The 14,900-nt window shown below is 39.4% G+C and overlaps 1 protein-coding gene across 1 annotated transcript; it reads right to left on the bottom strand.

Moving 5' to 3' along the window:
• Window positions 1-811: 811 nt before the first annotated feature.
• On the bottom strand, window positions 812-1,848 carry LOC122213420 (ubiquitin-conjugating enzyme E2 variant 1). Its single transcript, XM_042927543.1, has one exon. It carries the CDS (start codon window positions 1,834-1,836, stop codon window positions 1,393-1,395), a length of 444 nt encoding a protein of 147 aa, XP_042783477.1. The 5' UTR covers window positions 1,837-1,848; the 3' UTR covers window positions 812-1,392.
• Between the last annotated feature and the right edge of the window lie 13,052 nt (window positions 1,849-14,900).

Genomic DNA, 14,900 nt, shown 5'->3' with positions numbered 1-14,900 from the left:
TCAGCATTTAGTGGTCCTGAACAGAAAAGTGGAAAAACGCAGCAATTTGCCAGGAAGTCAAGCCCGCCAATTTTGGGGATCTGCTGTGCACACCGAGTTCTTTTTCAATCCCTGCTGAGGACCGTGAGAAACAGCAGCACCAAAACCAAAGTATGCACCGAATTCAAGGTTCTTTTTGTTCCAGTTGCCACATTCCAAACTAGACCCAAACGGATTGCAAGATGACCACATGAGAACCCTGTGTAAAACTTCTTCAATTTTTAAAAGCAAAAGCAATTACAGGAAAAGAAAATTCATTCAGAGGGATCGTGTGTGCTTACGAGTGTCTTCTGTGGCCTTTCTCCAAGTTTAACCACCAAGAACTTTGAGAGCTGGCAGGTGTGAGTACCCCTGGTGACTGTTCTTTTCACTTTATCAAAACCTGAGCTAAAAAACCGCATCAGCTGACGATGACAGCAGAGGGTGGCAGGGCTGAGGACCCAATATTCATTCCCAGGCTGGTGGAGAGTGAGTAAATGTGGTTCCAAAACTAAACGAGGGAAGTCAGAGACTCTTTCCAACCTTACCTGATGGCTTCTGGCCAAAGCAAGGAAGTATTGTGGAAAGTGTTGGGTGGTGATGGTACAAAAAGGGAGTTGAGGAGGAGGAAGGAAAAAGCAGCACCCCTCGATTAAGGTGGGGGAGAAGATATGGGGAGAGCCCTGAATTCCTCACCAAAGGCCAATTTCAGAGGGGAGCAGAGGGGGTTACAATCTATGCTTCGGCCAAGGGTGGTGGTGGAAAGTGAAGAAGGGACAATGGCTTGGGGGGGGGGTGTGGTGGTGGGGGGCATCATTTAAGACTTAAAAAAAGCAGGGGTGCAGCTGGAGCACCCCCACACACCCAGCAGTAGTCCCACAGGCTGTGACCTGAAACCTTCACACCTACTCTAGCAAGCCACCCCAAGCTGGAGGGCTGTTGCAGGGAGGGACGGAGGGAGGGAGGGAGGGAGGCAGGGGGAGGAGAAGGGGAGAAGGCAGAGACCCCAGGCCATGTAATCAGCAGCAAGGTGATTGTGTGATGTGTCTTTTCACAGTTGAGTTAGATGTGCCCCACCAGTTACGATGGGAACCAATTTAAATATACTTTCTTGATCCCAGAAGTTCAACTATGTGGACAGTGGTTACACTTGACAGGATGATTCGTTATAGCACAACTTATATATTTTAAATGGACAAAAAAATTAGTATCGTTTACAGTATCTTAAGATAAATTGCCTTTGAATGGGAGCTTCCTTTCCAGTACTTTGAGGTCTACAAGACGTATCTAGAAAATTTACTACTGTGGAAAATGAAGACTGCTTCAATCGAATGGGAGGGGGGGAGGGGGAGGGCCTGTGGTTTTTCTTTTTGATTAATTGCTGTAACACTGTCCTTCGGGCGGCTGAGGGAGTTTCATGTTTTCTTTAGACATCATTAGGCGCCGGAGCTCTTGCAGGACGACTTTGATGCTATATGAATTCTGCCACTTCGCTAGCACTGATATGGCTCTTGGGTCCACCACTCCATTAGAACTATTAACTCCATTCATATTAATTTTTGTTACAAATCTTACAAAGGGGGGTGCTTCTGGGTATTTAGGTCCACATTCTATTTTAAGGCTGTATATTCGGTTTTCATAAATTGTTCTTGGAGGCCCAATTATCATCCCTGTCCATCTTGTAAGTGTCATGTCTTCGTCATCTTCTAGACCCCAGCTAACTGTGCCATCTCCTACTCCTTTCTGGCCTTCTTCCAGTTCTTCCAACAGTCGAAAATTGCGAGGGACTTTTACTCCCGAGCCCGTGGTGGCTGCCATCTTGCGTCGCTGTCGCTCCCAGTCTTTATTTTAAAATCTAGATTGTCTAAGCATGGCTACTCCAGCTTTCTTTTGGCGACCATTAGCATGATAGACAGTTCTCCATCCCCTTACGTTCAATCTGCAGGTGTCCTTAGAGCTAAAATGGGTCTCTTGTAAATAACATATAGATGGATTTTGTTTTCTTATCCATCAAAAGACTCTATGTCTTTCGATTGGAGAGTTTAGTCCATTGACATTTAGAGTAATGAAAGATATGAATTTATTGCCATTGTGTTGTCTGTAGAATTCTCTGGTGCTTTCTAGACTTTGTTGCTTTTGGTCTTTTTTTTTTTTTTTTTTCCATTTTTTCTCCCCTCGGAGAGTCCCCACTTAAAATTTCTTGCAGGGCTGGTTTAGGGGTCACAAACCCCTTTTGTTTTTATTTTTCTGGGAATCTCTTTATCTCCCCTTCTATTTTGAATGACAGCCTTGTTGGATAAAGAATTCTTGCCTGCATATTTTTCCGATTGAGCACGTTGAATATATCCTGCCACTCCTTTCTGGCCTACCAAGTTTCTATGACAGATCTGCTGTGAACCTTTCCCCCTTGCTGCTTTCATAATTCTTTCCTTGTCTGTGTATTTTGTGAATTTGACTATTATATGCCTCATTAATGTTTGTTTTGTTAAATCTAATGGCAGTTCTTTGTGCTTCTTGGAGTTTGATGTCTGTGTCTTTCCCCAGGTTAGGAAAGTTTTTCCACTATGATTTGCTAACATAAACCTTCTACTCCTTTTTCTCTCTCTTTATCTTCTGGGACTTGTATGGTTAGGATGTTATTCCTTTTAATGAGTCACTGAATTCTCTAATTCTCATATTGTGCTCTTTTGCATTAATTTCCCTCTTATTTTTCTGCTTCAATATTTTCCATAATTTTATCTTCTATATTGCAGATTTGCTGCTCTGCTTCAACCATCCTTGCCACTGTGACATCTATTCAAGATTGCAGCTCAGTTAATAGTATTTTAAATTTCATCCTGACTAGATTTTACTTCTTTTATCTCTTCAGAAAGGGATTCCATGTTTTTCAACCCCAGCTAGTATTCTTATCATGATTCTAAATTCTAGTTCAGACATCTTGCTTATATCTGTGTTGATTAAGTCCCTGGCTGTCATTTCTTCCTGTTCTTTCTTTTGGGGTGCATTCTTTCATTTTGTCATTTGGAGGAAGAAAAAGACTTAAATAAAAATTAAAAATTAGAGACAACCCACAAAAAAATCAAATAAAGGAATCTAGATCCTTGGTGTGTTTTGGTCTGTTGTTGAAAGAAGCTTGATAGAATAGAGAAAAAAGAGAAAGAAAAGTAATAAAATGTTTAAAAATTTAAAAATGTATACAATAGAATAAAATAAAATGAAGAAGGTAAAATAAAAAATAAATTTACAAAAATGTAGTAAAAATATTTTTAAAAATTATTTTATAAAAATGGAAAATAAAAATAAATTTTTTCTTTCCGCATCCAAGAATAAGAAAATAAAAAGGTAAAAAAAACTGAATAGATGGACCAGCAAACAGAATAAAATTTGAGTGAAATTACAACCAATTTCCCCTAGAAGTCAAACTATGAAGCACTTTATAGTCCATACATTAAGCAGGTAGAGAGACTTGTGGTGGTCCTCTAGGGCTTGATTAGCACAGTTGGACAGGGCTTGGTGTAATGGCTCCGTTCTCCACTAGGTGGCGCTGCTTAGCTTACTGGGGTAGATCACTGTGGGGTGTGTGCACGTGTATATGCTTGCATGGGAGAGGTGAAAACACTGCCACCTAGCTTCCCAGTCTCTAGCACCAGTACACTGTGCTCTCAATGACCAGCAAACAAGTACCCTCCTTTTTCTGTGGTTTCCATCCACTCCCTGCTTCTACACTGTCTGTATCCAAGCCATCAGCCTGCCAGATGGCACCTCCCTCCAGAATTTTTATCTCTTATGGGTCTGTGTTTCCAAACCCCTCACTTCTGATGGTCCTGTGCCTTGGACCCACTCCTGCCCTCTGGGGGAGGGTTTCGTGGAGCAGTTGTGGGTGCTGGCTTGAGCCTGGGGATGTTCCTGTGATCGCACTGCTGCAGAGGCTCAGAGATTGTGGCTAGGTGCTAGCTTGCCCCAGAATAAATTTGTGTGATCGCATAGCAGCAGTGGTTTAGAGATTAAGGTGAATCACAACATACAACTGGTGCCAGGTTTCATCGCACCCTGGCATCTTTTTTCCAATACCAGCAATGATATTCTCTGGGGTCCACTGGGACCTTGGAGGCCATAGGGCCTCTACCAAATGCCCTCGTAGCACGGGAACTGCTTCTCCCTGTGTGGCCCTTGAACCCTCAGACCTCACTGCCTGCCCTGGGGATTCACACTTCCCACCAGAGCACCACCAGCTATTGAGCTCTTAAGTTTCTGATGCTGCTTTCCCCTGTTTATAGAGTTTTAATGGTATTGAAACCCTGTCCTTTCTCCTTGCTCCCTTTCTTTTTCAGTCACCTGTGGGTGTTTTCACTCTTTCTCTTTCTCTCCAGCTACCTTCCAGGGGACTGCTTTTCCTGTACTCTCCTCCCTTTCTCTTTCCTCTCTCCACAAATAGAGCTCCCTACCCTCTGCGGCTTCTCTCTTTCCCATTTCACCTCACTGTGTCACATACCTGCTGAGTTCTGTGGCTCAAGTTTTACAGACTGTTCTGTTAATCCTCAGATCAAGTTTCTAGGTGTTCAAAATGGTTTGGTGCTGATCTAGCTGCATTTTAAGGATGAGAGAAGCAGAGAACTTCCATGCTGCTCTGTCATCTTGGCCCCAGCCCCGACCATGACAGTTTTGAAGAATTCTGGTAAGATATTTTGTATAATATCCCTCCATTCTCAACACATCATATAAAGGGTACATACTATAACAATGACTTATCACTATTGATGTTAACCTTGGTCACCTGGATGAAGTAGTGTTTGTCAGGGTTTTGCACTGAAAAATTTCCCCATTTCCATACTAGTCTCTTTTGGAGGAAATTACTATGCACAGCCCACTTTTAAGGAGTGGGGAGTTATGCTCCATCTCCTTGATGGTGGAGTATCTACATATGTTATATGGGTTTTTCTACATGGGATATTTGTCTATTGCTCCCCTATTTATTAATTTATATATATCAATATGGACTCATGGATATTTATTTGATACTTTGTCTTATAACCTAATGCTAATTTCTTTACTGTATTGTTCAAATTGTTCTGTCTCTGGATACTGAGAGCTTTTTCAGTTGGCTCCTGAAAATACTCCCATAATTGTGTGTTTTCTTCTTTTTTGAGGGCTTCATCACTATCTGGGACTTCAAGATGCTCCAGGCTCATCTTGTATATTACCTGCTTCAATCCTAGGATCAGCCATTTTTTTTCAAGGAGGCCAAGTTACTTCTTCTGGAGAATGTTATTAGAAACCAAGATCTAGGGGCGCCTGGGTGGCTCAGTTGGTTAAGCATCTGACTTTGGCTCAGGTCATGATCTCGCAGTTTGTGAGTTTGAGCTCTGTGTTGGGCTCTGTGCTGACAGCTCAGAGCCTGGAGCCTGCTTTGGATTCTGTGTTTTGCTCTCTCTCTGCCCCTCTCCTGCTCATGCTCTGTCTCTCTCTGTCTCAAAAATAAATAAAACATTAAAAAAAAAAAAGAAACCAAGATCTATGTCTTAGGTATATTCATGGCTACAAAGGTGTCATTGCTTCTCAGCCATCTCAACTGACAAAGCAAACAAATATATATGTGTGTGTATGAATTCATGTATCCGTTTCATTTTTGAAGGGTATTTTTCTTGGGTATAGATCTAGGGTGATACTTTCTCTCCTAAACACTTTAAAATGTCACTTTCTTGTCTTCTGGCTTTTAAAAAAATGTTTATTTGTGTGTGTGTATGTGTGTGTGTGTGTGAGAGAGAGAGAGAGAGAGAGAGAGAGAGAGAGAGAATGCACAGAGGAGGGGCAGAGAGAGCGGGAAAGACAGAAGCAGGCTCCAGGCTCTGAGCTGTCAACAGAGGCCAACTCAGGGATTGGAACTCATGAGCTGTGAAATCATCACCTGAGCCAAAGTCGGACACTTAACCAAGTGAGCCACACAGGCGCACCCTTCTGTCTTCTGTCATAAGTCATTCATCAATCTTATTTTTATATCCCTGAAGGTAAGGTGTTCCTTTCCTCTGGATGCTTTTCAGAAATTTTAAGAAGTTCTAGAACAACATATAGCAACAAAACAGTAATGGAGAGAATTTGACTTCCAGAGTAGTCACATTATTTAAAACGTCCAGTTGTCAACAAAAATTACAAAACATTAAAAGAAACAAGAAATTATGGCAATCAACAGAAACTATCCCTGAAGAAGCCCAGATCTTGAATTTACCGGACAAAGATTTAAAAGTCAGCTGTTTTATAGTGATTTTTTAAAGTTTATTTATTTATTTTGAGAGAGAGAGAGAGAGCACATGAGTGTGGCAGGGGCAGAGAAAGAGAGGGAGAGAGATAGAATCCCAAGCAGGCCCTGTGTTGTTAGCATGGAGCCTGATACAGGGCTCAGTCTCATGAACTGTGAGATCATGACCTGAGCTGAAATCAAGAGTTGGACACTTAACCGACTGAACCACCCAGGCACCCCTAAAAGTCAGCTATTTTATTTTATTTATTTTTAAGTTTATTTATTTTGAGAGAGAGAGTGAGCAAGGATAAGCAGGGGAGAGACAGAGGAGAGAGAGGATCCCAAGCATGCTCTGTCAGTACAGAGCCCAAAGTGGGACTTCAGTTCATGAACCTTGAGATAATGACCTGAACTGAAACCAAGAGTTGGACACTTAACCAAATGAACCACCAAGGTGCCCCAAAGTCAGCTATGTTAAATGTATTCAAGGAACTAAAAAGGAACCATGTCTAAAGAACTAGGGGAAAGTATGAGAATGATTTCTCATCAAATAGAAAATATCAAAAAAAAGATAGAACATATAAAAAAGAACCAAATAGAAATTCTGCAGCTGAAAAGTATAATAACCGAAATGGAAATTTTACTTAGAGGAGCTTAATAACAAATTTGAGCAGACAGAAAAAGAACCAGTGAACCTGGAATATGAGTCAAATGAGATTGTCTAGTCTGAGGAACATAATGAAAAAAGAGTAAATAAAAATGAATAGATTCAATGGGTATAAAGTTTCAGTTACACAGGATGAATATGTTTTAGATATCTGCTGTACAACATAGTGCCTATAGTTAACAATAATGTATTGTGCACTTAATTTTTTTTTTAATTTTTTTAACGTTTTTATTTTATTTTTGAGACAGAGACAGAGCATGAATGGGGGAGGGTCAGAGAGAGAGGGAGACACAGAATCTGAAACAGGCTCCAGGCTCTGAGCAGTCAGCACAGAGCCCGACGCGGGGCTCGAACTCACGGACCGCGAGATCGTGACCTGAGCCAAAGTTGGACGCTTAACTGACTGAGCCACCCAGGCGCCCCTTAAATTTTTTTTTAAGACAGTAGATCTCATGGTAAGTATTCTTACTACAAACAACACAACAACCAAAAAACCAAAAAGGCACAAGGAAACTTTTGGCAGTGATGGCTATATCTATTACCTTCATTGTGGTGATGGTTTCACGGGTATATACATATGCCAAACTCATCGAATTGTATATATTAAATGTGTGCATTGTTTTGTATTTCAACCATACCTCAATAAAGCTGTTAAGAAAAAAAAAAACGAACAGAGCTTCAGAGAGCTTTGGGACATTCAAGCATACTAACATATGGGAACCCCACAGAGAGAAGAGAGAGAAAGAGGCATGGAGAATATTTAAAGAAATAATGGCAAGGAAACTTTCCCCATTTGATGAAAAATATTAATCTACACATCCAAGAAGCTCAACAAGCTCCAACTAGGATAAACTCAGAGACCCATATGTAGACACATCATACTAAAACTGATGAAAGACAAAGAATTTTGAAAGTAGAAAAAGAGAAGTAACTTATCATGCACAAGGGATTCTCAATAAAATTAACAGCTGATTACTCATCAGAAAGCATAGAGACCATATGGCATGGAAAGACATATTCAAAGAGCTAAAAGAGAAAGATCATCAAAAAGAATTCTATATCCAGGAAAACTATCTTTCAAAAATGAAAGAACATAAGAACTTCCTAGATAAACAAAACTACAAGAAATCCTCACTTGAAAACATGCCCTACAGGCTGAAGTGAAAAGGGACTAGACAGTAACTTGAATTCACATGAAGAAATAAAGTGAACAAGTAAAGGTAACTACATAAACATAAAAGGAAGCATAAATGCATTTTTTGTTTGTAACTTTTTAAACTTTTTTTTTATTGTTGAGAGAGAGAGAGTGTGAGTGGGGGAGGAGCAGAGAAAGAGGCAGAGAATCTGAAGTAGGCTCTGCTGTAGCTTTGTAAAAACTTTTTTTATCTACCTTGTTTGAAAGACAACAGCATACAGAATTATAAGTCTGTGTTGATGGGCACACATGTGTAAAGGTATAATTTGTATGACAACAAAGGATGGGGAAGGGAAAGGCATAACATAGAAACAACATTTTTGTATGCTACTGAAATTAAATTGGTATTAACCTGATCTATACTGTTATAATTTGTTAACTGTAATTTCCAGGGAAACTACTAAGATGAAACCACTAAGATAATAAATTTCAAAATATACAGTGAAAGAAATAACAAGGGAAATAAAATGGTACACTAGAAAATATATATTCTATACAAAAGGTAGCAATAATGGAGGAACAGAGGAACAAAAAAAGAAACAAGACATATTGAACACAAACAGCACATGTAAATCTTACCTCATCAGTAACTATATTAAATGTAAATGGATTAAAGCCTTCAATTAAAAGGCAGAAGTTGGCAGAATGAAATGGAGCAACTATAATCTGACTACATGCTGTTTACAAGAAAACTACTTTATATTCAAGAATACAAATACATTGAAAAGAAATATAATACAAACAGTAACCAAAAGAGAAATGTAGTGGTTAGACCAATATCAGATAAAATAGATGTATGACAACGTTTTTACTAGAAACAAAAAAGCTTTTAGAAAAATAAAAGTGTGGGGTGTCTGGGTGGCTGAGTCGGTTAAGCATCCATCTTCAGCTCAGGTCATGATCTCGTGGTTTATGAGTTTGAGTCCCATGTTGGGCTCTGTGTGGACGGCTCAGAGCCTGGGGCTTACTTTGGATTCTGTGTCTCCCTCTCTCTCTGTTCCTCCCCCCTCTCATACTCTGTCTCTCTCTCTCTCAAAATTAATAACTGTTAAAAAATTTCTAAAAAGTCAATCAATAAAACAATCATAAATATATATACACCCAAAACAGAAGCAGCAAAAACTCACAGAATGGGAGGAAAAATAGATCAACAATAGTTGGAGACTTCAATACGGATATAGAAACTAGACAAAAGATAAGTTGAAGATAGGAACAACACTATAAACCACCCAGACCTAATGAATATCTATAGAATATCCAACCCAACAAAAATAGAATGTACATTCTTTGAAGTGCACAGGGAACACTCTCTAGGATAGGTCATATATTAGACTACAAAACAAGTCTCAATAGATGTTAAATAATTGAAATCAACAAAGTATGTTCTCAGATGGACATGAAATAAAATTAAAACTCAATTATATATTGAAAGGAAAGAAAGCACTTAAGACAGAGGCCATTATGTTTGTAGTAATGGGTCATTGCCTACCTTCATCACCATACACAGAATGAAGAATAATGCATGTTAATTTTCTTGTGTTAAAGATGCTGTGATTTGTAAAAAGTAAAAAAAAAAAAATTAAAACTCAATTATCGAAGAAAAATTTGAAAATTCACAGATATGTAGAAATTGACCAACACACTCCTAAACAACCAATGGTTCAAGTAAGAAGTCACATGGGACGTTAGAAAATACTTTGAGGGGTGCCTGGGTGACTCAGTTGGTTGAGCATCCAACTCTTGACTTTAGCTCAGGTCATGTTCTCTTGGTTGTGGGATTGAGCCCTGTGCCCTGTGCTCCACACCTAGTGTGGAGCCTGCTTGAGATTCTCTCTCTCAATCTCTCTCTCCCCCTAACTCTCCCACCCCTGCTCATGTGCACACACATTATCTCTCTCTAAAAAAGGAAAGAAAAGAGAAAACAATATGTTGAGATAAATGAAAAAATAAAAACACAACATACCAAAATGTAGAGTGTGCACTGAGAGCAGTGCCTAGAGGGAAATTTATAGCTGCAAATGCCTATGTTAAAAATAAAAAAGAAAACATGAAAAGATGCTCAAAATCACTTATCAGGAAAGTGCAAATCAAAACTGCAATGAGCTATCACCTCACACCTGTCAGAATGGCAAAATCAATAGCACAAGAAACAAGTGTTGGCAAGATATGGAGAAAGGGGAACCCAATGCAAGAGGGTTCCTCTTTGCACTGGTGCAAACTGGTACAGTCACTCTGGAAAACAGTATGGAAGTTCCTCAGAAAGTTAAAAATAGAACTATCCTACAATCCAGCACTCACACTACTAGATATTTACCAAAAGAATACAAATACACACACACACACACACACACACACACACACTACTCAGCCATCAAAAAGAACAAAATCTTGCCATTTGCAATGATGTGGATGGAGCTAGAGAGTATTATGCTGAGAGAAATAAGTCAGTCAGAGAAAGATAAATACCATATGATTTCATTCATATGTGGAATAGAAAAACAAACTGATGGTTACCAGAAGGGAGGGGAGGGGGTGAGGGAATGAGTTAAATAAGTGATGGGGATTAAGGAGTGCACTTATTGTGATGAGCTCCAGGTGTTTTACGGAAGTGCTGAATCACTGTATTGTATACCTGAAAGTAATATTACATTGTATGTTAATTAATTGGAATTTAAATAAAAACTTAAAAATAAGACACTAGAAGAGGAAACTAAATATAAAACAAGCAGAAGTAAGAAAATAGTAAATATCTGTGTATAAATAAATGAAGTAGAGTATAAAGACACAATAGAGAAAAGTCAGTAAAACAAAAAGTTGGTTCTTTGGGGAAAAAAATCAACAAAACTGACAAACTAGCTAGAATGACAAACTAGCTAAAGACTCAAATTATTAAACCAGGGGGTGCTTTGATGGCTCAGTTGGTTACATCCAACTTTGGCTCAGGTCATGATCTCACGGTTCATGGATTTGAGCCTCACATCAGGCTCTGTGCTGACAGCTCAGAGCCCAGACCCTGCTTCAGATTCTGTGTGTCTCCCTCTCTCTCTTTGCCCCTCCCCTGCTCATGAATAAACATAAATAAGTTTGTCATCAGGCTTTTGGATGGCAGTGCATTATGCCGGAAGAAAATGGAATGATGCAGTAAATAAAACGTTAGCCAAGGACTCTATATCCAGCAAAACTGATCTTCCAAGTAGAAAGAACAGAGATAAATTGTTATCAACATGCAAAAACTTGGGGGAACATTCTTCCTATAAGCCGTAAGTTACCTTTTAGACCATGCACTTCAGACAACCATAATTACTGAAGAGTGACGAAACCAGTAAATAAAAGCTTGTGTCTAGAATTAAGCCTTAGCGAGGATTAAAGGGGATTGCTGTTTACAATGGTAGGTGCTCTGACCATGAAGATATAGAACCACCATATATATATCAAGGCATGATGCCTCAGTTCCTTTTCATAAGATAAATAAATAAATAAAAGAGAGCATGTGTGTGAGTGGGGAAGGCGCAAAGGGAGAGGGAGAATCTTAGGCAGACTCCACCCTCAGCACGGAGCCCGACATGGGGCTTGAGCTCATGACTGTGAGCAGAAACCAAGAGTCAGATGCTTAACCCACCAAGCCACCCAGGTGCCTCTAGAAACACCATTTAAGCAATGAAGATGAGGAGAGTATATACAAAAACAACACTTAACTCTACTTAGTAATCATAATCAGAAGTGGTATATTACTATTTTCACCCCATGACTGTTGTATGTGTAAAATGGAATTAGCAAATGAGTGATCATGGAACATTCTAATTCGGTAATCCTCTGTATCCTGAACAACCAAAATTTTCAGTGGGGAAGAAAAGAGATGGAAATGTAATATAGAACAAGGTAAGTAAAAACCCTGTAGTCCTGAATTTGAATTAGAAATGACAGTATGGGGGGGCCTGGGTGGCTCAGTAGGTTAAGTGTCCCACTCTTGACTTCAGCTCAGGTCATGATCTCATGGTTTGTGGGTTTGAGCTCCACATCAGGCTCTGCGCTCATAGTTCACTCACAGTGCAGAGCCTGCTTGGGATTCTCTTTCTCTGCCCCTCCCTCACTTGTGCACTCTCTCTCAAAATAAATAAAATTTAAAAAAAAGTATGTATGAACTCATGAAGTATTTTATCTTTGTGTGTGTGCATGTGAGGATGCACTTTTTTTTTTACCCCACTTTGCCCACTGAAAAGGTAGAGAAACAATCAACCAGTACATCCTTAGTGTGCAGACTATACTCTTGAATTATCATTTCCCACTGAAAGAAAGAAATCAGGGCTTCTTGGAGGAATGGCCGATTCCAGGTCTGGGTTCAGAGAAAGGTCTGAGATGAACCTGCAACATCTTGATGGACTAGATAGCAAGGAAATCATCAGAGACTATTAGGTTCAAGTGAAAAGGACTCAGGAGCCAACTCAAGAGGCCCAAATGGGACAATCTGAGCTTCAATAAGAATAAAAACTGCATTGGGTTGAAATCCAGCTAATACGTTTATATCTAGGAGTTCATTAAGTGACACTAGAATAAAACTATATGAAACCAACTGGGCACTTTCTGAGTATGTCAGAGATGTCCTCATTATCTTGAAATGTGAATAAGGAATCAGGCACATATCCAATCTTTCCAGTATACTTTTACCACTGCATACATAAATAATAGGTGAGGGGAAGTGTTTCCTCATACAATTATTCCAGCTAGTGTATGAAAACAACATGATAGAATATCATCATTGTACCACTGCCAATGAATGAATGGAGCTCTAGGCACTGAGATTAATGGGAACTAACATCAAATAAGAGTGAAGACCAGATCTGATGTGCCTTTGGTGAGAGAAAATACCACCACGCAAAGTCTTGCCAAGAGGATCAGATCTCACTCTGATCCAGTCTCTGCAACCAGCTGCGAATGTGAAGGATGTACAGAGGGCAGAGCAGTGTGTTGAACTGAACCCTGAGGAAGCAGTCAGCAACATCAGACTGTAGGAGATATTACAGGTCCCATGATTTGGATGCTTCACAGATATATGATAAGAAAAATCAACGGAAGGAAAGGGAACCAAAACTTAAAACACATACCAAAAATGTTTACATGGACAAGACTAAGCCACAATATCTATGGATGCACACCTAGGTGAGGAAACCAAAATGAAACACAAGGAGTGATTACTATAAAAGTGCGGGTAGGGGTCAGTTTTGGAGGAAGAGAGGAGGATGGACATGGGAGGGGCTTCTGAGATGGCTAGAAAAGTTCCAGTTCTTGACTTGAGTGATACTTACAAGGGGTTCACAGTAAAGTACTTCATTAAACCATACATTTGTTTTGGGTAATCATCTGTATCTATGTTTTATTTTTACCGTAAGAACATTTTTTGGGAAACAGAGAAAATAAGGTAAAAAAGGATTTAAGATGCCAGTGTTTTTGTTTTTAAAAAGAGAATGCTGGTGTATTAAAAATGTTTATCAAGGCATGATGCCTCAATTCCTTTTCATAAGATTAAAAATACCTCTTGGTATTGCTGTCATGAAGATGAATATATTCTCAGTTGAAAGTAACTTGGGTCACTCAAACATTCGAACAAGAGCTGTGTGGTTTATATTAATAATGAACAATCTCAGACCTTGGTCACCCAAGCTGGGCATCTAGCCCAGCTAGAGAGCCTGTCTGCCTTCAGTGTAACAAGAGAAGATGGTTGAAATGATTTCTAAGGTGTTTTATAGTTCTGTGAGTCTGATGATCATTTTCATATTATTAACAATTAATATGCATTTTTCTGCATTTCAGCCTACTGTAATTTACTTAAATGTATGCTATGAAACGCTTTTCCGAAGCGACCTTACCCGCCATGGTACCTTCTCTGTGGGTCTTCCCTTTGTCATTGCTTTTCTCTGGAACTTTAAGCATTGATAAGGGTTTGGCTAAATAAAGTGTGGTGCAGGGGTGCCTGGCTGCCTCAGTCAATAGAGCACATGACTCTTGACCTCAGGGTTGTGAATTCAAGCCCACGTGGTGTCTATAGATTACTTAAAAGAAAAAAAAAGTGTGGTGCAACCAAACTATGGATTCCTCTGCAGTCATCTGAAAGGACTAGGTGGACCTGTATTCCTGATATTGTAGATACATTTCCAAGATGAGAAAAATACACACATTCCAAACGTACACAATGTTGGAATTTTAAAAAATTATGTGGAAATTTTCATTTAACATACCATTAGTTTTCTCAGGGAGCTGGATTCGGTGAGTGGAAAAATATTACGGAGGAACAGAAGACATTACCTTTTTTTCTCACATTTTTGTGTAGTTTCTCAAAATTATTTTAAAATTGAAGAATCAAAAAGTGCTTGTAGTAAAATGTCCAGCTTGAGGAATTTTCACAAAATGTTCACAAACTCTCATACAACCAACCCCTTGATCATGAATCGGAACAGCTCCAGACCCCCCAAAACTCCCTCATGCCTTCTCCCAGTCAGTACCTCCTACCGAGGGTAACCACTATCCTTATTTCTAACTGTACTGTTAATTTTTTATGAGCAAGATTACTTCTACAATATAAAACATCAAAAGACAACAGCCTCCAAGGATTTCTTTCATGTATTTATCCAACAACAAAACAACATAACTTCTTCTAGAAACACAAAAATAAATGTGGGTCCTTAACTCCAAGCAGCTCACAGGCTAATGACTAATCAAATATCAGAGCCCGTGAGAAGCATGAATCTAGTCCCACCAGCGCAAGGGACCACTCGAAGAAGTGGAGCAAA

The sequence above is a fragment of the Panthera leo genome, chromosome A2 (genome assembly GCF_018350215.1).
Source record: "Panthera leo isolate Ple1 chromosome A2, P.leo_Ple1_pat1.1, whole genome shotgun sequence".
Lineage (NCBI taxonomy): Eukaryota > Metazoa > Chordata > Mammalia > Carnivora > Felidae > Panthera > Panthera leo.
Note: the sequence above shows the minus strand (reverse complement) of the source record. Positions and strands in the feature narration are given on the sequence as shown.

Excerpts from the sequence above, each read along its gene's own strand:
- LOC122213420 (XM_042927543.1), bottom strand. The coding sequence starts at position 1,836 with ATGGCAGCCACCACGGGCTCGGGAGTAAAAGTCCCTCGCAATTTTCGA.